This window comes from Lethenteron reissneri, chromosome 11 (genome assembly GCF_015708825.2).
Source record: "Lethenteron reissneri isolate LAM-NWPU_2019-01 chromosome 11, ASM1570882v1, whole genome shotgun sequence".
NCBI lineage: Eukaryota > Metazoa > Chordata > Hyperoartia > Petromyzontiformes > Petromyzontidae > Lethenteron > Lethenteron reissneri.
The window spans coordinates 3353979-3380310 of NC_083789.1; the positions used below are offsets into that span (position 1 = coordinate 3353979).

At 52.1% G+C, this 26332-nt stretch overlaps 1 protein-coding gene across 4 annotated transcripts in view; it reads left to right on the forward strand.

Annotated features, from left to right (window-relative positions):
• The window catches only part of LOC133341289 (uncharacterized), an 81031-nt gene that overhangs the window by 48393 nt on the left and 6306 nt on the right, over positions 1-26332 (forward strand). For all 4 annotated transcript variants that reach the window (XM_061549805.1, XM_061549803.1, XM_061549802.1 and 1 more), the window contains exons 3-5: positions 12093-12880; positions 19278-19437; positions 25458-25537. In XM_061549805.1, coding sequence (XP_061405789.1) covers positions 12093-12880; positions 19278-19437; positions 25458-25537 — 1028 coding nt within the window. The remainder of the gene's footprint in view (positions 1-12092; positions 12881-19277; positions 19438-25457; positions 25538-26332) is intronic.

The following is a 26332-nucleotide window of genomic DNA, read 5'->3' on the forward strand; positions in this document are numbered from 1 at the left end:
AACAAGCCTGTAAGGGTATACGTCGGGAGGTTTGGGGGGTGGGGGGAGTGAATCGTTATCTTCGTGTGTGTGTGTCTGTTGTTATCTTTTGTTCAAAAACACGTGTGCGAAGGCCGTGTCCTGTGCAAAGGTATCTGGCAACACAATTGAAAAGCCTGGCCATGCACAACAAGCAGTGGCAAACGAATCTGGCCGCCGGGGAGCCCCCGCCTGCACCCTAACGTTCCCTCGGCCTAAAATAAATAGCCAGCGCCTTCGTCGTTTCAACGTCAACACCACGCAAGACGAAAAATTCCAGGCACGCGTTATCGCTCGGACACAAACCGGGCCGGAGCGAACGGCATCTCTAGACGCCTGTTTTTTTGGCGACGTACTCATCGGTTTCGCGTCTACGCATACGGTGGATGCGTGTGGGGGGGTGGCGGGGGGGGGAAGCGGTAGTTGCAGCGGTTAGAGACCCCGAGTTCGATTCCAGCTCACGGGCCACCAACACCCAGGTGACGATTTGTCTGAACGGCTCCTGAGCGATGGAGGCGATGTCTATCTGCATGGTTACTGTCCCGCCCAGCGCTTGCCCCAAAGGTTTGCTAAGGCTCTACGGGGCATCTTCGTGCGATTGCGATCACTCGAGCCGGGGAGCTGTTGTGTTCATCGCTTGCGCCATCAACGTCCGAACCCGGCGACCTCCGAGTTTGACTCCCGCTCGCAGCTGACCTCCAGCGACAGGAATATATATACAGTATCGACTTGACCTCAAATGGGTAGCTGGTGCATCGTGTAAACATCGGCGTTGGGGGTAGGGCGGAAGAGACGACCCAGGTGACGATTGTCCTAACCGGGCCTAGGCCTCCCCTAGGTCAACTCGACCTGAAATGCTCGCCGCTGACACGAGTTCGCTGGCCGAAACGTCGTGAGAATTATTTTATTATGTATTATTATTTTATTACTTCCCTTCTACGTGACTTTACCGAAAGAACCAAGAAGATGAGTTCGCTGGAGTGATGTATTATGACCATGGGCCTTCACTCCAACATTAAACATGATTACTGTGCCTCTTTTTACGGTGTGCAAAGATGAGCCCTTGGGGGGTGCGAGGGATAAAGGTGGCTGGGCGTGATGTTGACAGCCACAAATGCCTGCCTTCGTAGATACTCGCTAACAGTACTTGGGGGGCCCCCCCCCTGTTGTATGCTATAGGGGGTGGAGAACTTTACAGTGTCGTGCTTGTTGATGCAGGGCCCTGCCTCTGACGTTTTCACCCTCGCCCTGCCACCCAACGATTTAGAGATGGAATTGTCACGATGCCAACGTCGATGCGTCGTTGTTACCTCCTCTCGTGGGGGCAGGGGGTTCACGCGGTGCAATGTGCTTGTGCGTATTGTACAGTATCGCGCGTTTGTGTGTGTGTAAGCATTAGTATCCATTTCTTGAATTTCTGTATTATTACTCCCATGGTTGTTGAAGAGTGTCACGGATCCTTTGATCATGAGCAGTATTTTTCCTGAATAAAACCCATGTTTTTACCCTTAAAATGAGCTTTCTCCCAGATTAAATAAAATATATGACTGGCTAACCTCTGCTGATGAGTCATCGAAGTCAAAACCACTTTCAAGTTTCCCATGTGCATACAGAGTTAAGCTTCTCTGTAAGATATTGATCCTGAAATGCTCATGGACGAAGACGGCGCATGTTTTTGGTTGAACAATTATGCTATTTTTTTTTGCATTTTAGAAAATGCATTGACCTTTTATTCCTGGTCTCAGGATGGCAGTGGTGTGTGTTTTGAGCTAAAGATTGCTCTGACAGCCCAGTGAGGGCTTTAATGTCTTCACCATGGCCTGAATGTCTAAGCCATTATTCTCATATCACAAGTGTGCCAGCAAGCTACTCTAAACCTTACAGCATCTGACTTGTATGGTTGCCTTACCCCGCCTGACCCAAGCTGCCCCAGTAAAAGCAACTTTATTTTATTTACGCTTCAGCAAATTCTTGTTTTATACCGGAGTAGTAAAATTGGATGTAGTTTAAGGGTCTGTTTAATAATTTGCAAGGCAAAGATACTTGTTATTGAGCCATTTGCCTTCCACATTTAAAGTGTTTCTCAGCAGCGGTTATTTTCTTTCACGGAGGCATCGATGAGCAAAGGTCATGGATCGGTAACCATGGTAGTAGCCATGCAACCTTCCACTGATTTTGACTGCACTGCGTGTCATCAACAAGGCATAGCCTAACAAACAAAATATCACTTGTTCTTTCGGTAAAGTCACGTAGAAGGGAAATAATAAAATAATATTAATATAAAACAATAAAAATTATCACGACGTTTCGACTGCAACACAAGCAATTGTGGATTTCACACCTGATGATGATTGCTTGTGTTGCAGTCGAAACGTCGTGAGAAATTTTTATTGTTTTATATTTTTATTATTTTATTATTTCCCTTCTACGTGACTTTACCGAAATAACCAAGAATATGAATCCCTGCAGTCACGAAAGCTTTAAAAAAAATATCACTTGTTACCTCTATTATGGACAAGAGCAATCGCCATTAAAATGTGAAGCACATTATGATGACGTTTTTATTGCATGCAGTGTTGTCAGGATAATAATAATTGGATATTTGTTAATCGACCTGCTGTATGAAGGCCGCCACCCATGCTATGTCGGTATTGAGAGCGGGTTGTTTGACCATACCTCACCACGCTGGCCAGTGCAGGGTTGGTGAAGCGAGGGACCGGAACCGATTGGGATAGCGCTCTCTACCGATGTTATAGCCGTGGCCGAGGATGCCAACTTGCTTTGTCGCAGCTACGATGGGTGCAGTGCGTAAACCGCCGCGCCACAGATGAGCCTTCTCCCCGTGCCATGTAATAATAGCTGGGCCAATGTGTTCAAGCCTTTCTAAGTGGCGTATCTCTGAGCTACCCCCACCCCCCAAACCCCCGTGGAGTCTAAAGGAAAATGAGATTCAATATCACCTTGCTACACGAATGTGCAATTACTGCCGATGCATTGTTGTAAATAATGGATAGGTTAAGTTGCAGTTTTTCCGTAGTTTTACCAAGCCCCCCCTCTATTCATGCATTTGCTTAAATATATCAGGAGCCATCTTGGTTGGGAGCCAGTCTCTCTCCACTGCTTGATGTAGGTGTTTTGTTTGTGTGAGTGTATTGACCTCGCTTTGTTCACTCGAGGTCAAAATTGCTATTTTAATCACACATAGGGCCTCCCCTAGGTTGACTCGGCCTACAATTAATACCCATTGCCAAGGGGGGGGGGGGACAGCAGTTGCCATTGGCAGGTAATAGTGGCTGACCATGTGTTTGTGTCCTCTTAGCGCACGCGTTTGTGCGCCCGTCGTGCCACAGTTTCACGTGCGCGCGTGCGTGCGTGGTTGTGATTTTTGTGCATGCGTTGTGCGGTTAATACCACAGTTGCACGCGTGTTGCGAGTGTCGTTTATCACGGTTGTGTGCGTGTGATTGTTTTAAACGGGTGGATCTCGATCGAGCTTGCGCGGCGCTGATTTTAAGTCCCATTGTTGCTTCGCTGTCTCCGCCGTCGACGTGCGTGCATGCGCCCGTGGCGAGGCTACTGCCGTGACCTCTGAACTCCGACCGTTTTCACCGTTTAAAAAAAAAGGAACTTGAGGACGCGCAAAAAAAACGCTCGTCCCTGCGTTTGTCATTTTTGGGTCTCTGTTTATTTTTTTTGGAGTGGTGGCTTTTCAATTCTATAACCGATCGCTGGTCCTGGGGTAGTTTGGCGGTTGTTGAACGCGGGAAAATGTAGGGGGGGGGGGTGAAAATCGGCCCCGAAGGCTTGTGGGTTTTCAGCTCAAGAGCAGCCACCCCCCCTCGTAGGCAGTGGTTGAAATTCCACATTTTCAAGAGTGGTGGTTGGTTTCTGTAATCGGACGACTGCAGTTGACTTGCGCGAAAGTGACACTTTTTTTAAGTATTGACAAATTAGCTTTAGTTGAATCCGCAAAAAAACTGATTTTCCTGACAATTACCGCTTTGTAAAACAAATGTTAAGTGGATTTTTTTATTTGTTCTCCCTCCCTATCGTGGTGAAGTATATATTTGTTGAAATTCTTTCGCACCGTACGTAGCCAACCGTGCCGACACTGCTTGCGGAGGCCTTCATCCAGCAATTGATTGACAGAGGGTTGTTAAATTATATATATATTTTTAAACTCCAAACATCAATAACACCGTGGCTTTCAAAGAAATGTATATATTAGAAAGGTGACATTTCAAACGGTGGCTCTTCTTCAGATCACAGAAAACATCAATAAGGATCATTACCTGAAACGTTGCCTATTATACACACATTTTCCTTAAAGCTGTGTTATTGTTGACGAGTGTCAGTTATTAACTCTGCGTGTGCACCACTGCCATCGCAGCAGCAGCAGTGTCACCAGATAATTTGCTAAAGTACACTTATATGATTAAGCATGTTGAATCGCACAAGCCTAGAGAGAGCGTATGCGTGTGGGTGTGTATGTATATACACTGTTTTCGTGTTTAGGTTTGTCCTACCCCCGCACCTCCAATTATAAGGGTTGGGTAAGTATGGTGCGAAATAAATTAAATATCTATACAGGTCATCATCCCGCATCTCCGATTAGTACGGTTGGCTACGTACGGTACGAAGGAAGTTCAACACATCCCGCATTTCGTATCAATACGTAGTTCAAAACGTGTCGATTTCTTAATTGACGGTGTTCGTTTTTCTCTACCGGAGCTGCATCGGTGTCGACCTTTAGCACACGGTGTAAATATAACACCGCCACCGGGCGTTATTAATTTATTTATTCGCACCGCCTGCTTCTCCCTATCCTACCGAGTCCTTAATCCTCCGCTTTCATGACTGAGCGAGAGAGGGGAGAGACACTCTCTCTCAAACTGAGCCACGCTAATCTGAGCCATTTTAGAAATCTGCGGAAGCATCCTGAGTACGCCCGTCCGCCCCTACTCTTTTTTGTTGTTGTTGTTGTATTGCTTGCGATTTTAGATGTTGTAAACAAACCCGGAGAGAGCGAGGCCAGATTTTAATTGTAGTGAAAACCAAACCGCTTGTTTTTAATGTTTTGGTTGCGTCTTAATTATACAAATTCTGTTAGCGTACGACGATTTATATGATTGTTATATGTTAAGCCTTTTTGTCAATCCGCTGCCGGAACGAAGGCCCTTTCGCGTATATCGTAGCCGTTTTACGGGGGGGGGAGGGGGGGTGTGGTTCGTTTAACCATACTTCACCACACCAGTCGGTGTGGGTCAGCGGGTTCTGATGGTGGCTCGTGCGTACACCGGACCGCCTCGGATATCAGTCGCCCCCTTAACCATGGCCTGGAAGTGAACTCGGGGGGGGGGGCATATGTTCGTGGTGCAGTGCACTAACCACTGTGCTGCCGCTCTAACCCCCACCTATAAAAAAAACACACGGAAATACCATTGTTGGTGACGAGCGGTCGAGGAATTTCCACATTCCTACGGCAGGGGACATTGTCTATAGGTCAACCAAAGTGGGACTTCCTGCAAAGTGGTTCTCAATTTTAACGGCCCCTGCAAGCGGGATGATAATGTTGGTTCAGGAAGGAAAGGGGGTGGTGGTGGGGGTAGGGTGTAATTTTTTTCACAACCTCCCCCAGGATTTCTTTTTTTTTTTTGAACCACTTTGGGATTTACCGAGTGTAGTGATGTCATTAGGGTGATGTCATAAGTATCAGCAGGATTTGAATTGTGTCCCAGTGGGAGTGACATGAGGGTGAGGGCGGCGATGTCTTCAAACGTTTTCTGCCTTTTTTTTGGGAGGGGGCGGGAAGGGGGGGGCCAACACTCACGTTAATTGCAGTGCACTTGCTCCCAAGAATCCACACTGAGACCAGGTGCACGCACCGCGATTGGATTAAGCAGCTGAGTCAACGATTGAAATTCTCCCCCCACCTCCCCGCCGCAACAGGGATCTCTCCAGTAATTTCTGCGACGCATTGCTAAAGCACGCGCGCGCACACACACGGCGGGGCCGCCTGTTTGTAACGTTAACGTTTTAAAGAGCCAGTTTGAGCATCGCACCTCTTGGGAGAGTTCCACAATTTGTGACTTTGTAAACAAAATAAAAATGGGCTGTAATTTGTCATCGGCATCATTGTTGATCCACTGCTGGATGAAGTAATCCGCGTACCGTCGCCATCCCTCACGGTTGCCGTGCATCTCGCTGCCTTGCACGGTGAGCCGATTCTCATCGCTCCATCTCCACTGTCGTGTGGGGCGCGTTCTCACTTCTTTGGCCGTCGTTCTGTCGCCAGTCTCATCCATTGGCTACCGATTCTAGTTACTTTTCAGAATTGTCAATCAACACAATTCATTGACTCCAGTTTGCTCAAATATCTTTTTTTTTTGGTGAAACTTCCACGTTACTGTAGCAGGAATCGGTATCTGCAAAGGGCAACAGCTGATTTCCACCCCCACCCTCACAAAGTAATACTCGCTTTAGCGACCCTGTAAGATGATTGGCCGATTCAACTCTTGGCCGGATTTAAACTCTCAACCTTCTGCTTTCGAGCTGAGCGCTCAATCCTGGCTCAACACCGACTGCAATAATGAAGATAATCTGCTGGCTTCCCATGGGATTAGAAGGATGTTTAACTGAATTGAAAAAGTCCAATTGCTCTTAATCATACTAATGTACGGCCCCTTGTCAATCCACGGTTGATTTGAGGCGTCGCCCGCATTGTGTCGGTCACGGGGGCTGTTTGACTTCGCTTCATGAGAAATGCGATTCAGTGCGGGGTTGGTGAAGGGGAGGCCCGGGAACGGTTCAGACTTTACCTACCAAAAAATGTTAGCCCTGGCCGGGAATCAAACTCTGGTTGGCATTGTTTGGTTGTGGTGCAGTGCGCTAACTACTGTACCGTCACAACTCCGCTCATGAGTCTTAGGTGGATTGCTGTTTGTTTGCAGTACGATTTACTTATGCTTCAGATGATTTTTCATTTGTAGATTCAGCGTAAGGCTTTCTAGTTAATTTCAGTCTTTTTTCAGATTTACGTTCTTCAATTCCACTTGGCCAAAAACCAGTGGTGACACCTCCCTGGCAGCCATCCCCCTCCTTTTGCCACCTTCTGCGGTGTGGATAATTACCCTGGAATTACATTTGAGAGACGGCGAGAGGAACACGTGGATTGGAGAGCGAGAGTGTGCGCAGGGTAAAGGCGACCGTCGTTTTTGACTGTCGAGGAAAAGTGAATGGGCCTTGGGCGGGGGACGCATTTTCCCTGGAAGGAATGAGGTGACCATGAGAGCCATGTCCAGCGTAGATGCAGGTGTGCTAGGCGGATCGTCGCAGCGTCACGCGAGGTGGCGGTGGCTTGCGGAAGCCCTTCATCCAGCGGTGGATTGCTCGTGGCTGATGACGACTGAGATGATGATTGGTGGGGAAGGGGGGAGAGCAAATGCGGGAGCAGGGGTTATAACTAATAATAGTTACATTTGTAACGCGCGCAAATTTGCACACGTAGTGGCCGCAACTCAGAGGTGCGGAGCCAAGCTCAGAGTCGCTCGAAAGCATGGTTGTAGAGGTGAGTTTTTAAGTCTCTCTTGAAGGAGGCGATTGAGGTGATGCTGCGAATGTGCAGAGGGATATCGTTCCAGACTGTTGGGGCTGCCATGGTGGTGGAGGGGGCGTATGTGTTTTTTGTGGGCAGCTAGGCTCGACCGACCCTGGCGAGGGCCACACCCGGTGCAGGCCGGGAACCGCGATAAGCCACTGCGATGCGCTACCATTTGTGGCCAGGTCGCTTCTGAAAAATAAGATGATAGCTCGGAGGGCTTTACCTGGGAAAGCAATTTATTTATTTATAGTGACTTGCTTACTTTTCCTATACTTTGCACTCCTATCGTGTTTTGCATTGTTTGTTGTAACTTTCTAACCCACCCCTACTGGACATCTGTAACTAAAAGAGCTTCATGGCTCATCAGATTCCTCCGAGTATCAATAAAGATTCAGATTCTGGTGCTGGGATAGTGTGGTTGTTACGGTGCTGGAATCCTAGCTGGGCCTAGGTGGGTCGCGTTGGGATGTGTTGAACTTCTTTCGCACCGTACATAGCCAATCGTGCATATCTGAGGATTGCGTTGGAGCGGCGTATCGGTGCGGTGCAGCAGCCCTGTGTGGCCGGGGGGGTAGCGGTGCTCTCGGTTAAAACTAAACTAAAGCTAAACTTTTTATTTTATTTTCCCAGGTAAGGCCCACTGAGCGATATAGCTCTTTTCAGGCTCTCGCAAATGATACCTCGACGAAGTGGCTCATCACGTGGACATTCATAGCGGCCAACTATTCTAAATGCGGAGGGAATAACCAGAGGACCCGGCGAAAAATCCGCGCCACCACGGGGCGAGAGAGAGACATACCTCCTGCACACCAGGCGAGGTAGTTAACATCTCTCCACCATGGTTAGTGGTGGTGGGGGGGTCCACAGTGCGGTAGCGATGTGGGCCGGGGTAGCACTGCGGTCACGGCGAGGATGGCGGTGCGGTCGACGTTTGGAGTGGTGGTGCGCTCACGGTGCGTTGCGGCGAGGGCGGTGTGTTGGGGCTGCGGCAGGATCGAGGTAGCGGTGGGGGCCGCGGTGCCGGTAGCCGCGCCGAGCACTCGTGGTGCGGTGGGGGGGGTGCAGGCAGGCGGGCGGCGCAGGAGACGCGTTCCTGCGCGTGTGGGACTCTGTAACGCGACTCCGCCGGCACGCAGTGTCCTGTGGAACGGTGCCAGCTGCCTCCGGGGTGGGATCTGCCGCGTCAGCAAATCGTCTCGCCATCGCTCATTGTAATTTGCCTGAAATGTTATTCGTAGCGTGCGCGTTTTGTGTACGTACTTATTTGTGTGAGAGTGTAATTGTGTTGTTGTGTATAAACAAACGTGTGTTGTGTTTGTCGACTTGTCGAGTAGAATATGCATGTTGAGGAGCGGTGACGTATTTTGTCAGCGCGCTGCGCCGGGGAAAACGTCAGTGGCGACCAATTTCTAAACTTGCCGGAACCTTTAGCCCTGGGTCCTCCCATTCACCAGCTGACCGGCGCGGCGCATGCACGGTCGGGCTGCGTCCCACACACAACGTGGCATTGTGTGCGGAGGCCTTCCTCCAGTGGTGGATTGTCGAAGGGCTCTGAAAAGTCACAGGCGAACGTCGGGGTGGCGAGCGCTATCCAAACCGGTGCCCCACTCTCGGCCTTTTAACGAGAGAGGCGACCGTAGCGGTGCGCGCATACATCGGCGCCCGGGAAGACAAAGGCGTTCGGTTGTGGTACCAGTCCACACCCCAACTCGTTGTGTGCCGTGCCAGAATTCTAATAGGTGCTCGCTTAACAGGATACTTGCCTCTGTGGTGTCTATGCAGGCTTATACTTTGTTGGGAGGCAGTGGAGGGGGGAGGGGGGGCCATCTTTGTCTTTGCGTGTATGCAGAGGCTACAATTGTGGTGTTATCCCGGATAATCACCAGCGCTGTGAGTGGCGTTTTTAAAGGGGGGGGGGGGGGGGGTGCGATTTTGAGGTCGCGACTGCCTCTCTCTCTGCGGCAGGGCGCGTTCGTGTGAACGCTGGCCGGACAGCTGGCGCTTGGCCAGTTTTAAGTCTGTTGTGCAAGCAGCAGCGGGTCTGATTGTTGATTCCTGAGCATATTAAGGGTGGGCTGAGAAGGAGTGGGGGGGGGTGTGTAAGGGTTTTTTTGCTGGGGCGTGTGTGTGTGTGTGTGCGCGCGCGCGAGTGTACGTATGTCTGAACTTCTTTCGCGCCGTACGTAGCCGACCGCCACTCGTGGGGGGAGTGGTAGTGCGGTGGGTTTGGCGGTCCCGCGCTGCGAACCTTGGGTACCGAGGGTTCGATTCCCATTCGCGGCCGACGCCGGTGACTGATGTTTGAACCAGTCCTGGGTCTCCCCTAGGATGACTCGGCCTTGTAAACGAGTCGCCGGGGCGGTGAGTCGGTATCACTACCGGGGAGACAAAGGCGGCCGGGCGTGGCTCTGGACATACCCCACCCCCTTGCACTCCCATTTCGGCTGAATAGGTGCTCGCCAACAGCACTTGGCCCAGCAGCCTGTTTAAGGCTACATGGGGGATCTTTGTATGTATCTGTGTGAGAGGCGGCACAACGGGGTTCAAGAGTAGCGTCACGATGCCAGCGACCTTTTTTTTTTGCAGCCTATCCCCTAGGTTGACTCGGCCTTGAATGAGTGTACCCTTGTGACGTTTAAACAACAAGGTGGCCGGTTGACACACACCGCACACACGTCTCTGCTGGGAGCGCTAGCGGAGCGGTTCGCGCGCTGCCCTCTAAACCTGGCGACCCGAGTTGGATTCCCGCTAACGACCAAACGCCGGTGACGATTATCTGAACCGGTCCCTCCCCTAGGTCGACTCGGCCTCAAATGAGTACCCGGTGCGATTGTGTAAACATCGCCACTCGGGAGGCGGCCAGGCACGGCGCTGGATGCCCTCGCCCCCCTCTCGTGCCGTGTCGGCCTTCATAGGCCTTCATAGGTGCTCGCTAGCGGAGCTTGCCCCAACAGTCTGTTCAAGCTATACGGGGAGTGGGAGGCGGGGCGATCTTTGTCTTTTATCTTTGTCTAACCTAAATAGGTGCTCTGGTACAGCCCTCTGCTCCGCTGGCAGTCTATAGGCATAAACAGGGGGATCTTTGTCCTTTTTGTGTGGGTGTGTGGGAGGGGAGGTTGGTGGAGGAAGGGAAATGAATGGTGCTTCATCTAATTATGCCCTACTAGAAGCGGCACGTGAAATGTAAACAAGGACATTTATTAAATTACAAGGGACAATTAAAATTAATGCATTTCAGTGGCCTCAGCTGTTTGCGTGTTAACGTTATTTATAAAATTTGCGTGTGTGTGTGTGTGTACATTTGCAGCGTGCGTACCGTTATTTAGCTACCAGATTGTTGTCTTAAGTTGTGACCTGCAATGTAAAATAATTTACCACGAACTTATTTATCATTTAGCTTATCAATCGCAGAGATTTTCTGATGACATCGTCATTATGACGATCACTAATAATGGAAATGAATCACCGGAAATGATAGAATAACTTCAGAATCAGAATCTTTATTTGGACTGCAGGAGGAATCCGATGCTCTCCAAAGCTCTTGTTTCACAGATGTTCCAGTAGGGGCGGATCAGAACGTTACAACAACAAACAGTACAAACACACGATAGTGCAAAGTATAGGAAACCTAAAGAAATAGTTTATTTTTATACAAATTTATTTATACAAATAAAACTAAACTATTTTTTTTATCTTACTAGGTCAGGCCCACCGAGCTATTGGCTTCTTTTTCAGGAGCGACCTGGCTGCCACAAATGACGGCTTTAAGAAGCGACTCGTCGTGTGGAAATTTATCGCATCAAAATAATCTCAACTTGAATTGAGAGGAGGGGTGACAAAGTTTGCGGGTTCGCGATAAAGAGGAGCGAAACAAAAGTCGCTGACAACAAGTGCGGAGAGCGATTCTCTTTGAGTGGCAGATTGGTGCCATGCACCAATTGTGTAAGCAAAACCTGGACTTCACTAAGACGTCTGTCGTAGAGACGACAAGATTGGAAACGCAGCAGGGCGTAGCGAGGGTGTGTTGGGTGTCTAGGGCAGCTGTTGAACGTCGGCGGGGACCTAAGTGATGAATTGAAGAGGTGCGTGAGAGCAGGTTGCGGTGTTTTTAGAAATGTTTTTAATGAATAAACCAGCAGTGGATGGATCATAGCCGATGGTGATGATGTGTAATGTTGTACTTGATTACATTAACCAACTGTGGTGATCTGGTGTTGTCTTCAGTACTCAACCCACCAATAGCGCACTGCCGCTTAGGGCTTGAGTGATAATGATGCTTGGATGCAGGCTGCTACCTTACACCTTGTCCCACACAGGGACAGCTGCCGCTGGTGGGTCCCCTTGGCTAAACGGCAGCAGGGCATCGGCGTGGTTCAGATGTTGATGCAAGGCGCTTCGAGTCGACGCTGAAGCGTTTTAAGCGGGCTGCCCTTTATGAGCCGTGAATGTTTATCTTTACGCTGCTGTCGTTGAAGGTTCCGGCTGCTATGGATCTCGATGGGATGAGCAGCCTCCCCCGCCGAAAATTCCAAAGCTCGACCTCGACCGGATCCCCTCCACCTCCACTTCATCGTCGTCATCGTCCCCGCAGCTCCCGCCCGACACGCTCCACCGAGACTCGACGACGACACCGTGCCTCCAACCTCCGCCGCCGCCTCCGCCACCGAGCAACCACCACCAGCAGGACCATCACTGCGACGTCAACGACAACAACCGCCGCCACCACCACAGCGACCGCCACAGTCCCAGCGACAGCCACGGGCACAAGCACAAGCACAGCCACGGGAACCACCACAAAGATGACGGCCAGAGCCGCCGTCGAGACTCGTCCTGCGAGCCGAGCTCCGTCCCGGCCGACCCCGCGCCCCCCTGCGTGCCGGACGGCCGCGCGGAGAGGCGCGGCGCGACCGGACGCTTCTGCCGCTCGCTGAGCTTGGGAGCGGCCTGCGGGCCTCCCGGCGAGCGGCCCCTGAGGCTGGAGGAGCGGCCCTCCCCGCCGTCGTCCGGCGACGGGACGGCGCGCCGCAACGAGCGGCCGCCACTGCCCAAGATCGTCATCAAGAAGTGGGCGCTGGCTTGCGGCGGCGCGGGCGTCGCCGACGACGGCTCGACGCCGAGGACGCCGCGCACGCCGCAGCTCACGTCGCCGGCGGCGGAGGGGAACGTGGGCCGCAGGCTCCGGGTCGGGCAGCGGCGTGCCACCGGCAGCGGCAGCAAGTGGTTCCCCGTGGGCAAGGCGTTCGAGAAGGCCGTCTACGTGGTGGTGAGTTCGGCGGGGATGGGGGCAGCGGCCGGAGACCAGAGACTCCCCCGTGATCGCGTTGCCGTTGGTTTGCTCGTATCGCCGCCGCCGCGATTTATTTAAGGGCAGATAGGTGAGGATTCTGGTGGCTGCGCGTGCGTGTGTGTGTCCACCAGGAGTCTGGCGGGGAGGGTAGAGGAAGCGTTGGTGAAGTGTGGTGCGACGATGCCTATGTTGGTAAATCACAGGGTCGTCTCAGTTGGGGTTGTCGTGTCGATTTGTCGGTTTTTACATAATCACTGGCAGTAATGTATTGTCGAGTGCGATAGTGATGGACTCTGGAATTCGGTTCACTTGTGGCAATGGTTGGCACGCCAGAGCGCTCAAAGCACTTGGCGCGTGACAAAGCGATTGGTCACGCGACAACCCATTACATACACAACCCATTATATTCACAGCCCAGCTAAACGGGTCACCGACGAGCCTTCGGGCAGACCCAACGGCACTCTGAACAGCAGTGACACTTGGCGCACCATTCTGGGCTGGTGTTGGTGGTGTTGGCGGTGTGTTGGTGGTGTTGGTGGTAGTGGTGTTGGCGGTGTTGCTGCAGGGAGTGAGGCAAGGCAGGTTGTTGTGCGACCCCCGCTTCTGATTGGTCCTTGAGACTCGCTGACTATCGTTCGACAAAAGGGAATGTGAAATGTGCGCCACTGGCTCCGGGCCCACTAACGGAGATAAACGCCGTCTATGCCGTCGCTCCGTGTGAGCAGGGATTCACACGGACCTTGTGTCCGTGGTGCATGCGAGCGCGCGTGTTGCTCATGAAATGTATCGGTGCATCGACCGCCGTTGGCGCTGGGCGTGCCAAGGCCGGCTGGCCGCGAGTGATGTTTGCCCCCCCCCCCACCTTCCACTTGTGTGTCCTGGCAGCATCGAATAGGTGCTCGCTAACAACGCTCGCATTGCTGCTTCATCCAGGCTAAGCAGGCCTTTGTGCCCGTGTGTCGGTGCGCGCATCTGTGCGTCGCGCGGAGTGCCAGCGTCGTGGATTTATCGCACTCGCTACGAACACGGCGACCCAAGCTCGATTTTCACTCGCAGCCAACATCGGTGGCAAATGTCTAAGCCAATCCTGGTTCTCCCTTAGATCAACTCGGCCTTAAATAAGGTACGTAGTGTAAACAGCAGCACCGGGGAGACGGTTCGTCTAGGCATGGTGCTGATAACCGCACCAACCCCTCGTGTACCGTGCCAGCCTTAATAGGTGCTCGCTAACAGCAGTTGGCCCCACAACAGTCTCTGTAGACTATACAGAGGAGCCTTTGTCTCTGTGTGTCCATGCGTGTACGTTTAGGAGATGTTATTGGCCCTGCAGGCGATGGCCGTTTGTACCGTTATTGAGTCATCCAAATTTCGCAAGCGCATATTTTTTCACGGTCATCTGTTTCACAATCATACAGTCTTGCGTGCTTATGTCGACAGAAATCTCGGTAATAAATTATCGATTGGCACTCGGCCGTGCGCTTGCTTAAACGTAGCGTCTGCGGATTGCCTGCGTCTGCTGCTGCATCTGCTGCTGCCGCTGCTGCGGTGCGATCGTTTGGCCGCTTCGATCAAGATCTCCGGGCGAGGCAGTTGTGAAACAAACGGAGCAATTTTCTTAAATCCTCCCCCACCCCATCGCCAAGCCTCTTGTTCACCTCACGGTATAAAATGGGTAACGGTCACATTGAGTCCGTTAGGCTGGGTTCGCGAGTGGCGGGGTAAAGTGTGGGGGTTTCTCCTTGCCAGGCGGCTGAGAGGGCCTCTAAATACATACCCTCCAGGGGATCTCTTTCAGCCGGAGGGCTCTTCACTAGCAGTGGGGCGAGCGAGCGGTTAAGAATTCCGTTCGTTAACATAGAAAGCTTGCAGGCGGTGTGGGTGGAGGTTTCATCCAGCAGTGGTTTGATCGTGGTTGGAATACGTCACCCGATAACAAATTGCTGCTCGGAATTTATACTAGGGGAATCTGATGAGCCACAAAGCTCTTCGAAGAATCTAATCCCCGTTGCTTCACAACTGCCTTTTTACATTGTTGGGCACGCAAGCCGGCGTTGTTATTAGATGCGGCTTTCGTGGGACGTTTTCTTAGCGCAGCGCGTTTAGTCACGGGGCCCCGTAGAGGTGCGAGAGATCCCGCGGCCAGGCATGGCCAAATAGTAAATAGAATCACCCAGTGGGGGAAACTGAAAACCTCCTACAAAGTGAAGACACGTTTACCCATGCTGTGTAACAACGTTGGTGCCAAGTTCAGAATCCGAATATTTATTTATACTGGAGAAATTCCGAGGAGCTATGAAGCTCTTTCACAGATGTTCAGTAGGGGCGTGTAAGAACGTTGCAGCAACAAGCAATACAATCAGTAAGTAATATTTAAAAAAAACTTTTTTTTAAACACGCTTTTATGAAATGTACTAGGAATGACAGAACTCCACGACTCCAGGAAGTGGCCCCGAAACTTGCCATAACGTAAGGGACCGTGGCCAATTACAGCCAACGTCAGTTGACCGTGGACAATTAGACCCAAGCCGAAACAACATAATAAAACATCATAAAAAAGAATGTTGAAAATTTGTATTTGTATTTTTTATGATAGAATATAGTATTGCCATCAGTTTGACACAAGTATACCAAGTTTGCAGTCGATACCATATTGGGAAGTGAGTTAAAATTGATTTACAAGATTTGAAGATAAAACGACAACAACAGACAGAGTGAGTTAAAAGAAAGCTTGTAAAAACACGAGTAGTGCAGAGTACAAGAAAGGTAAACAAATCGCACATACAAATAAAACTAAACCATTCCCATCCTACCAGGCAAAGCCCGCTGAGGTATTCACTTATTTTTCAGAAGCGACCTGGTTACAAATGATAGCTGTGCAAAGTGGCTTATCATTTAGACATTTATAGCAGCAAAACACTTTAATGGCATGTTTCTAAAAGTTGAACGTGCCGGTACATCATCCACCCATCGATGGTTGGCTCTGAGTAAAAAGATAAAGGCGCAACCCTGCAATTCCTTGCTCGTGCCACGGCTGGCGGAAAGGGCCTCCACTTGGAGGGGCTCTCCTGGAGCGGATTGAAATTACAGTTAAAGTCTGTCACGACAGGTGATTTAAAACAAACAAACGAGAGGGAATGGCATCGTGGCTGTTGTTTTATTCTCCAAAGACAACACCGGCCGTGATTTCCTGGTTTATTTTTCGCGCGAGCGGATGCTTGGTGTTCATTGCCCCCGCCGTTTAAAAAAAAAACTGAAAGAAAATTCTGTTTTTTTTATAATATATTTTTTTACCTTGGCAAAGCGACAATTTTCAAATGAGCAACGATGCGTGCCTACTTTGTGCCAGCACTAAACGCCGACACCTGTGTGAGCGAGCGATCTCCGGGGTAGAGCGTGCGGGCACACGCGCCACTGCGCTTCTTCCGTAACTCGATGCTCCTGGCACCTGGAGCGAAACGTCGGACGTCATGCCGAACAACGTGCGGTTGGGGGGGGGGCGGATTACGGGGTACGAGAGCTGTGTGGCACAACCGCCGAACACCTCCGCGGTACATGCGCGCGTTCACACGTGCGCGCGTTCACGCACGCACGTGCGCTCGATCGCTACCGTAATGCGTGCACGTGGGAAGTGCGCGCACACTCTGCGCTTGTGCACAACGGTGGCAACAATTCCGGTTAAATTCACTATTAACACGAACAGAATCTGCCCTCGACGGTTTGACTGACGAACAATAAAACCTTGACGTCGTTCGGCTAATGCTTCGCAGCCCTGCTAATTGATGTCTTTCTCGCGTCGTGCCGGTTTACGGGAGTTTGTCCATTCTTCGCCACGCTGGTTCAGTGTAGGTTGGTGAAGGGTGGCGGCAGGAGGGGGGGGCCCCAAGACCAGTTACTCGGCACCGATGCCAGGAATTGAGCTCAAGCTGTGGGGTTCCTAGCGCAGTGCCCCAACCGCCGTGCCACCGCCCGCACTCTTTGTTTAACTTACCTTGATTTAAAAGTGTTTTTTTGGTTTAAAAATAGACAATGGTTTAGTTTCTTCCCAAACGCCCGCACCCTGACCTTGAGTGGATTCCTCCCCTCGCAAGTTGCACCGATCTGCCGGTGCCATTGCTGCGACTCGGGGGAGTGGGGGGGGGCCTTGCCAAGGTTTCTCTATCCAAGGTTGCCAGCCATCTGCAGGTTTGCAGAGGGAGAGTAAACAAGAACTCGGATAATATTTAGATTTCCCCCCCCCCCCATCTACAAACGACAAAACGTATCCGCTCATCGTTAGTACCGCACGGACGAAGAATTTGCGCTTAGTCGAATCGGTTTGCAGCCCCAAAAAGTCCCGTTTGGCAATCGCGAGCGAGCAGGGAGACCAAAAGTGTCACCGTGCTTATCATCCTCCGCAACCCCTGAACCAGCCGGTGGTAAGCTCGACCTTACTGTGGCAGGGGCCAGCCTTCCCCATAGCACAACCGACTTTCGAGCTCGTCGCAATCTCCCGATGGACGGTCCTCCAAACCGCAGCGCCACCCATCCCACCTTCACAGCCCACGCCGGCGTGGGATTGGCGGGGCCGTTCGCTTCCGCCCGCCGTGCAAAAGCGAAATCGCCCGATGACATCGTCGGCGATATCTCGGTGTAACCCGACGACACCGGTCACTGTCGCCATCGTCCTCGTGACATTGCGCCGTGTCAATTGCCGCTGTGTCACTTGGGTTGAGTAACCGGGGCCCGCCCGCTCACTCGCTCGCCCGCTCACTCGCTGTCTCGCCAGCTCACTGTCTCGCCCGCTCACCCGCTGTCTCGCCCGCGAGAGAGCGGGGTGACCGCTGGGAGTCACCTGCCTGTGACGCTCACCTCGACTTTATCGCCGCTATTTTTAATCCCAGTCCCTTTTACGGCACCAGCCGTCGAGGGTTTACCGTGGGGACACAGCGGGGGGGGGCAGTGAGGGGGGGGAGGGAACACAGCAGGGGGGACACCGTGGGGGGGACACTGTGGGGGGGGTCACGGCGAGCCGTAAATTAGTGCCACCCTGCACCACCCGCTAGTCCTGTCCCCTCGGTGTGTCTCTGCGGAGTTGCGAGCATTGTATCCACATCCCCTTCTTCATCCAGCAATGCCGATTGTCGCCCACGCTACGTCACCGGTTACTCGCTTTAGGTCCGAGTTGACTTGGAAGCGGCATGAGCCAAATAACGGTCGCCGACGTCCACGTAGCGCGAGCGTCCGCGTACCCATAACACCGCTGGCCGTAAATCGGCTCTGGCTCTCGCTCTGGTCCCCTCCCACACCTGATTATCGTGACCTTGGCGGGGGTTTTATTTTTTGCTGACGGTGGGGGTTGTATTCTGCAATGGATATTTAAAACAAAGAAGAAGAGAAATCATCCGTACGCACGCAATGCCGAAACACTTTTTTTCCAACGTGCGTTTGTCTTCGGAAGTGTTTTTAATCCGCAGTATGGAAGCCGATGGGTAGCTTGGTGTCGGGACGATGCATATTTGGAGATTTGCAAGTGTCCTGCTTTTCTTTGCGCTGGTTTGTGTCTGCAAGGTGCAGACCGATCCTTTCATCAACGTAGACGATTTTCCCAAGGATACGTTTCCACGTAGCAGCCCAACTTGACACCAAAGTTTTGCTCATATTCGATCGTCTTTACAATGGTTACCGTGCCCCCCCCCCACCTCCCCGTTCACACTCAGCCCCCCACGCTTAAACGCGTTCGACTATTCGGTAGCCTATTGCCGTGCGGCGCTCGCTCCGTTGGACTGCCTGATGGTTCACGCGACCGAATGTCGTGGGAGGTTGGTGTGTTTGTGCGTATGTACGTTCAGGGCGAGCGGTTACCACGCTGCGCCACGAACCTGGCGACCCGATTTTTATATGAACCGGTCCTAGGCCCCTCCCCTATGTCGACTCGGCCTCAAATGAGTAACTGGTGCCGTGTGTAAACATCGCCACTGGGGAGACGAAGGCGGCCGGGCGTGGTGTTTGCCACCCGCCGCCTCGCATGCCGCGCCCGCCTTCATAGGTGCTCGCTAACAGCACTTTCCCCTACAGTCTGTGAAGGCTATATGGGGGGTCTTTGTGGCTGTGTGTGTGTGTTGGGGGGGGGGCGGTAGTGTAGCGTTAGCGCTATGCTGCGCTACGAACCTGGCGACCCGTGTTCGATTCCCGCTCGCAGCCATCGCCGGTGACGATTACTTGGTGTGTAGTAAACATTGCCACTGGGGAGACAAAGGCGGCGGGGCCTGGTGTTTGCCACCGCGCCGTCCTCGCGTGCCGCGCCCGCCTTCACAGGTGCTGCTCGCTAACAGCGCTTGCCCCGACTGAGTGCGAGGCTAAACGGTGGCATCTGTCTCTGTGCGTGTGTGCTCAGGGCGAGGCGGAGTTGGCGGTGCGCCGCTGCTTCTCAGCGGTGCGCTGCGCGGGTCTCGTGGTGCGCGTGCGCGACTGCGTGCTCCTGCGCTCCGGAGCTCGCCGTCGATCGCTGCCCTTCGTCGCCAAAATCTCCGCCCTCTGGGAGGATCCGCGGTCCGGTACGTCGCACGCACACGCACACGTATGCATGCGCACGCACGCACGCACGCGCGCATGTACATGCTTGCAGAGCAAATACGGTAGCTAAGGAAAGAACGAGTCCTGTAATGCGATTATAGATTCGATCTGCTTGAAACGATTACTAATCTTGCTCATTAATCTCTCAATTATTGGCGCGGTTTGTTTCTTGAAGGACAAGAAGCTATTTATCTGCTCGGGGTGATAATGCCGATTTTAACGAAAGCTACTCGGTGGCACGATTACGCCCCTTGGAAACCTTGCTAAATAAATAATGTTACAAAGTGGCTGGCTGTCCTTACCTGCTTTACTCTTATTTGTATTAAGGAACAGTAAATGATTATCACAGTCATCGGCCGTGATCTATCCAATTGACATTCAGCAGTGTAGCTGGTAATATTTACAAATGCTGCTGATGATGGTAGCGGGGGTGGTGGCTATGGGAGGAGGCTCGTGAAGGACGCTGCTGCTGCTGGGCAGTTGGATGCAATCGCCCTCCAGCAACAACGGAGAGCAGAGGAGCGACGCTCACAACAACGAGCGCCGCATCGGGCGGCTAAAACGCAACAAGTTGGCAGAGTGGTGGGTACAGCTAGGTGCATCTACTGGTCATCTCAGTCGACCGACCCACGGCACCAAAGGTCTGTCCAGAGACCTCCCTGTCAGCGAGCCTTCGACACTTCACGTGGCCTCAAATTGCACCTGGCCTGGCACAGTCGCCGTGGTGATGTCACTTGGTGGCGAATGGCGGCTATTGGTATTGGTGGCGGCTACGGGGGAGACGCTACCCCTAGGTGTTGCTCGCGACTGCCGCCGCCCGTGATAACGCGTGCTCATCTCTCACAGTGCTAAATAGTTAATTGACAATTCGATCCCGTGGCGCGCGGGGGTGGTGGGAAATGGAAATTGCAACCTCTCACAAAACGTGGCCGGCGTAATCCGACTTTGGAGCGAGATCCGGGGAAGAGAAAAAAAATAATTCCCCGTGACATCAAAACGTTTTCATCAGCGCGTCGGATCGCTCAAGCCCAGCGTTGATGGGAAAGCTCTCGTAACCCGAGTTGAACCTGGAACACATATTTACTATTTTAACTATTTAGATTTTCACCAGGTAAGGGCCCACTTGAGCTTATGCAGCTCTTTTTCAGAATAGACCTGGCCACGTGATAGGTCAACGAAGTGGATGATGATCGTGTGGATATTTGTAGCGACAGCCAAATACTCGAAGCGCTTAATGTTGATACTAAATGTGGACGGAAGAACCGGAGGACCCGGTGGAAAAATTCACGCGACCACGGGGAGAAAATGCAAAATCCAAATATCCAAGCATCGGGATTGGGATCAAACCCACGACCTCCTGTATACCGGGCGAGGTAGTTGACATCTCGTCACCGTGTTGTGTGGGCGAGGCCTCTTGCAGTGACTTTGGAAGTAGTAAAATAAAAAAATGTGTTATTCATTAATTAGAATACTTCACCCGGTTAATTGATCGAGGTGGAACATCTCATTTGCAACGGTGTGCAATGGTCTGATGACCTCGGAGGGACGCGTCTTTTCTGCATCTTAGCTCTGCACGATTGGGTTGTCATTGGCGATAGCGAAGACATCGGTTCTCTTTTTACGTCTTTATTTTAAATAACAGAAGAACTCTTTTCTGGATAACCCCCCTGCCCCACCCCTGCCTTCATCGCTTCCCCTCTCCCGCATTTATTTTCTTCAAAATAACGTTGGAAATCGCTGCCACATGTGAAGCTCGCGAGCTCGTAGTTGTAAAAGCTCGGTCGGAGGGCGGAATGCTCCGTGTCGTCAATTTTTTTTCTCTCTTTAATTGTCGTTTGCTTTGGACGGTTGATTTTTTGCGGCCGCTTGCGTAGGGGGGGGGGGGGGGAGGGCTCGTGGCCTGGGCCTGGGAAGAGCCATCGTGAGGGTTTATTGAGCTAGCAGTCGGTAGAATGGATGGGGGTGTTTGTTGGGTTAGGATGGGATTGGGGTGGGGTGAAGGCAACGCATAATTTACGTGACCAGTGAAACCTTCGTGTAAACACAACGTTAGTGCCCACTGTGGCCTGTATTAATAGTACGGAGGGCCAAAAAACAAAACGCAAACGTAGTTTAAACGAGAATTTTTTCTTTTTTAGAACTGTCCTGCCGATTTCTAAATTCGCCGCGGGCTACGAGATGTGCCTTGCAGGTCGCGGCATACGCACCGTGCAGGGGAAACTCAGAACGCGTGCGTGCACGTGACGGAGACCACGCGCACACGCGACGTGAAATAAAACGCATTCCGAACACCGCGGTGGCGAGAGGCGTGGACATGTGATCTCTCTCTGTGTCTTGTGGCCTGAGTAACCTCGGGGGAGAGGGGGGAGGGGGGTCGTGCGACCAGTGGGCTTAATTGGTGGGCCACAATACTAAAAGTCCCGTCCCACGAGTCGCCGGGTAAACGAAGCAAACCGGGCCCCGATGTATCTTCCTCCTCGTTGATTTATCCCGCCTTTGGGTTCTGTTTAGCGTTGAGTTTATATTTTGTTGCCATTTTAATTTGCGATTGAACGGGACAACGGCATAATATTTAGTTCTCCTTCCCGGCGAGCCCGGTCCTTCTGGGTTCTCTCGAGTGAGCGTGACGTGAAGACTCGTCTTCCTATTCGCTCGCGCAGGGGCTTTACATTTCGCCGACGGATTTTGGTCAGCCGTCGGCGCGCGGCCGCAGCGGGTTTTTTTGCGGGCGGCGTAACCACGTAACCACGAGCGTTGTGCGCCAACCCCTCTCCCCCACCCAACCCCCCCCCCCCCCCCCCCCAAAACAAACACGGCGTCTTGTAAAAGTCAGAAACAATTCGGCGGTACGGCCGCGCTCGTTTGAGCCGCCGACGAGTAAGTAAATCGCAGCGGTGCCTATAAATGGGTCCTGCTTAATGAATCGATGTAGCCTCTGGCGAAGGCGTTCGGCAGAGCAAACTTGTGGCTGCTTGTAAACGAGCCGTACGGAGCTGTGGAGTTTCGGGTAAAATAATTTAACGTGATGTCACTTCGTACGCACATTAGCACACGCGCGCACATGCTTGCATGCCTACTCTTACACCAATACACGTATGCATTTGAATATACAAAGACAAAGATTCTCCGTATAGCCTTAACAGACTGTTGGGGCAAGTGCTGTTAGCGAGCACCTAATAAAGGCTGGAACTGCACACGGGGGAGGAGGTGGGTGGCCAGCAACCACACCTAGCCGCCTTTGTCTCCCTCGTAGCAATGTTTACACACTGCACCAGGTACTCATTTGAGGCTGATTCAAACTCTGGGAGGCCCAGGACTGGTTGAAAATAATCGGGAATATAACTCGGGTCGCCGGGTTCGTATCGCAACGTGTTAACCACTACACTACCACTCCCGTTTTATAGAATCGCATTTCACGACTACGTGCCTGCAAACATCCACGGACATACATGCGCACGGAACCGATGCACAAACGCGTCACTGCCCATGAACCCCGCTGCCACACAAGGCGCATATTGTAGGCCGAGTTCAACTAGGGGAGCCACAAGCCAGGCTCACGTACCACTCGCGCGTGGCACAAGAAAGTTAACCCTGGGGTCACGGAGGTCGACCTGGGATCATAGCGCAGTTCAGCGGTCCGCGTTGCGCACACGGACACGCACGCGCGCCATTTAATAGTGATTTAATTGCGTGTGTTTCCTCATCGCTAGCTGATTAAATGTTTTAACTTGAGAGTAGCCTGCAGTGATTTCCCCCCCCCCCCCCCCACCACTGCCCGCAAGGGGTCAAGTTAATTGCCCCGTTATTTGCGCGAGAGGTTACGGCGATGTTCTTCCAACTGAATCGGCAAGTCCTGCCCTCGTCATATAAAAGGTATTATTTACCGAGGGTCATGGTTTTCACGAGCTTGCAGGGCCCACACCACCACCCCGCCCCCCGTCCCCATCCCCGACCATTTCCCCGTCAGCTCTCCGCGAAGCAAGTAAAGTGGGGATGATGAACGGTGTTACAGCGCAGCGGCTCTGAGAGACTCTCCCTTCCTGTCCGTGAGAGCAGTGCGCGCTGCTCGCCCCGCGTACATGATGATGCGCGTGGGGGGGGCGGGGGAGGGTCTAACCGCGCAGCTGATGCACGGTGTCGTTTTGTCGCCTTGTTTGGTTTCGCGCGCGTGCGAGTTTTGTGGGAAGCGCCGTCGAGGGCCCAGCGGTGTGGGCTTTGCGGCAGTCGTCCAAGTCCTGGCTCGGTTTCTTTCTTGTTTTTTTCCTCATTGGAATGCCGCCGCCGCTGCTGCTGCTCGGATAAACGTTGTTGCCTTGTTGCTCGCGTGTTTATGTGGGTGTGTGCGTGTGAAATGTATACGGTGACGCGGCCGGTTGGAACGCCGCGCTACGGTTTCCGTGACCGGAGTTCAACCCCTGGACTTTTTGCACGTTTTTTAATCTGTCCAGATTCCCCAAGGTTGACTCGGCATGAATTATACTATTGACTCGGCCTTAATTTTTTCGTACCCGACGTTATGTGTGTCTGTGTGTGGAGCTAGTCACACCATCCCCCTCGTGTGCCATGCCGGTCCTCAAAGAGGTGCTCGCTCGATGGGAACTTGCCACAGCAAGTCTTGTCAGCCTGAACGGTCTTGGTCACATCCCTAGCCCAATGCACAAGGCTGGTGGTGATATGTGTATAAACCTGGCCCTGGGTCTCAACTAGGTCAACTCGGCTGTCAATGCATGCTTTGTGCACCTATTGTAGCTTCATGCGAAGGCCGCAAGGACAGCCAGATCCGCAGTTAGCCACACCTAATGGTGAACGCACAATAGATGTTGATCATATTTATATGTTGTGCATGATTGTGTGTGTGTAGATGGGGGGTGTGTTTGAATGTCAGCATTTTAGAAAAGTGCTGCAAATACCGACATTTCCATTTAAAAAAAACCCATTGCGGGCAGATCTGCAGCAGGATGACACTGGCAAATCGGATTGCGAATTTCTACGTACATTTAAATAAAATCTATTTCTTTTCAATGTTAGTGTTTTGAAATCGGAAGTGCGTGTCGGCGATGACAAACCACCACCTCACGATGAGCTCGTGCTGCATCTGGACGAACCAGGTGTGGTCGTCACGAGGCGTCGTCGCTGCTGCAGACACCAAATTACTATTTACTGCAAATCTTTTTTTATTTACCATTTATAGCTTGGCAAGCTGTAAAATCTAGCTTGTTTTCAGAAGCGCTCCAAATGATTGATCAACGAAGTGGGCTTATCATCGTGTGGAAATGTATGAGTCACATACTCCGAACGCATGATGTTGGTTCTAAATGTGGAGGGATAAACCGGAGGACCCGGAGAAAAATCCACACGGCCGCGGGGAGAACATGCGAACTCCGGGGTCGGGATCAACCCACGACCTCATGTATACTAGGCGAGGTAGTTAACATCTCCTAGCCACCGTGGCACCCACGGCGTTTGGGGCATCTCTTTATCCATGGGGAACGATTACCACTGGTCGGACTAGAACAGCTGCATTGGTCTCTGCGATTTATGGATTCCTCTGCTGATGATCGGTCCGATAGCTCGACTAATCAGATAACTCGCCAAAAACCGTCCCGCCTATTTATAAGCGTGTCCAAGAAATCGACAATAAAAGCACTCTGTATCAATATTTTGCCGATTAACCCACTTAATCAATTAATCGTCCCATCTGTTTCCCCCCCCCCTCTGTATCTACCCACTTGCAGTGGATCTATAGCACATGTAAGCGTCATATATATAATGTACACTGTTTATGTGTATGTGTGTATATAAGCTGTCTCAACTAACCAGGCCACGCAGCTGTTCGCGTGCCTCTCTTTCCTGCGAGTAACAGGCGACTTTCACAAAACCTGCGTTCCCTCGCGCAGAATGAGACGAATGCCCCCCCGTCTCTTGGGTTTTCACCGAGAGTGCAACAAAAACAGCACTTGGAACGGTGTGTTGACAAGCCTCCTGCTGTGTTGATTCACAGGTGAGCTGACCATGAGCCTCTTCTGGTACTACCGGCCAGAGCACACTCAAGGGGGAAGGCCTGCGTACAAGCACTGCCAGGTGAGCGCGCCCACCTTGCCACCACACGCGCACGGTCGTCTCGTCGTACGGCCGTGTTCGATCCACTGCTGGATGACGACCGCCTACCCACCTCCCCCGCCGCCCTCGTCCCAAGCCGTTGCCACCTATCCGCGATCCTGGGATAATAATAATAAATGTAGTAATCGGTCCGGTGCCTGCACACGAGCTGAAAATTCCGCGCAAGTTTAATTTACAGCGCAGCAGGATGCAAGCGTGTCGCCGCCCCCTTCTATACGAAGCCGGTCGTGTGTTCATGGCCATTTGTGAGGTAGTTGCAGCTGTACCGGAGTGGAATCCGCGCCTCGCTTCTCCGCGCTCATCCCCCGCCAATTCCATCCACCTTGGCCTCTCTTGTCCCCCACTGGGGTTGCCACCTCGAAAGGAACGAAACGAAAATGCGACATTTTCATAGGTGACGAAAATATCCTGCCATTCCAGAAGAGGGGAGAGCTACGTGTAGAATATCATTGTAGCGACTGGTGTGTTTTTCTGCAACCGACTAAAAAGCCGGGACTTGTAATGTTTCCGGGAGACTTCCAGATTTCCCGGCACAGCTACCTCATTAAGAGGACAATCCTGTAAAATCCAGGACAGGTGGCAACCTTCATCTTCACGTTGCCTTCCACCCCTCCTCCACACTCCCTGCGGCCTCGTGTCTAACCCAGAGAATGTGCACCTTCACTGGGTATGAATCTATAGGCGAGGTCTGGGTCGGTGGTGGCGGTGGTCGTGGGGAAATGTGTACACGTGAGAGTTTTGAAAGTGTTATAAATG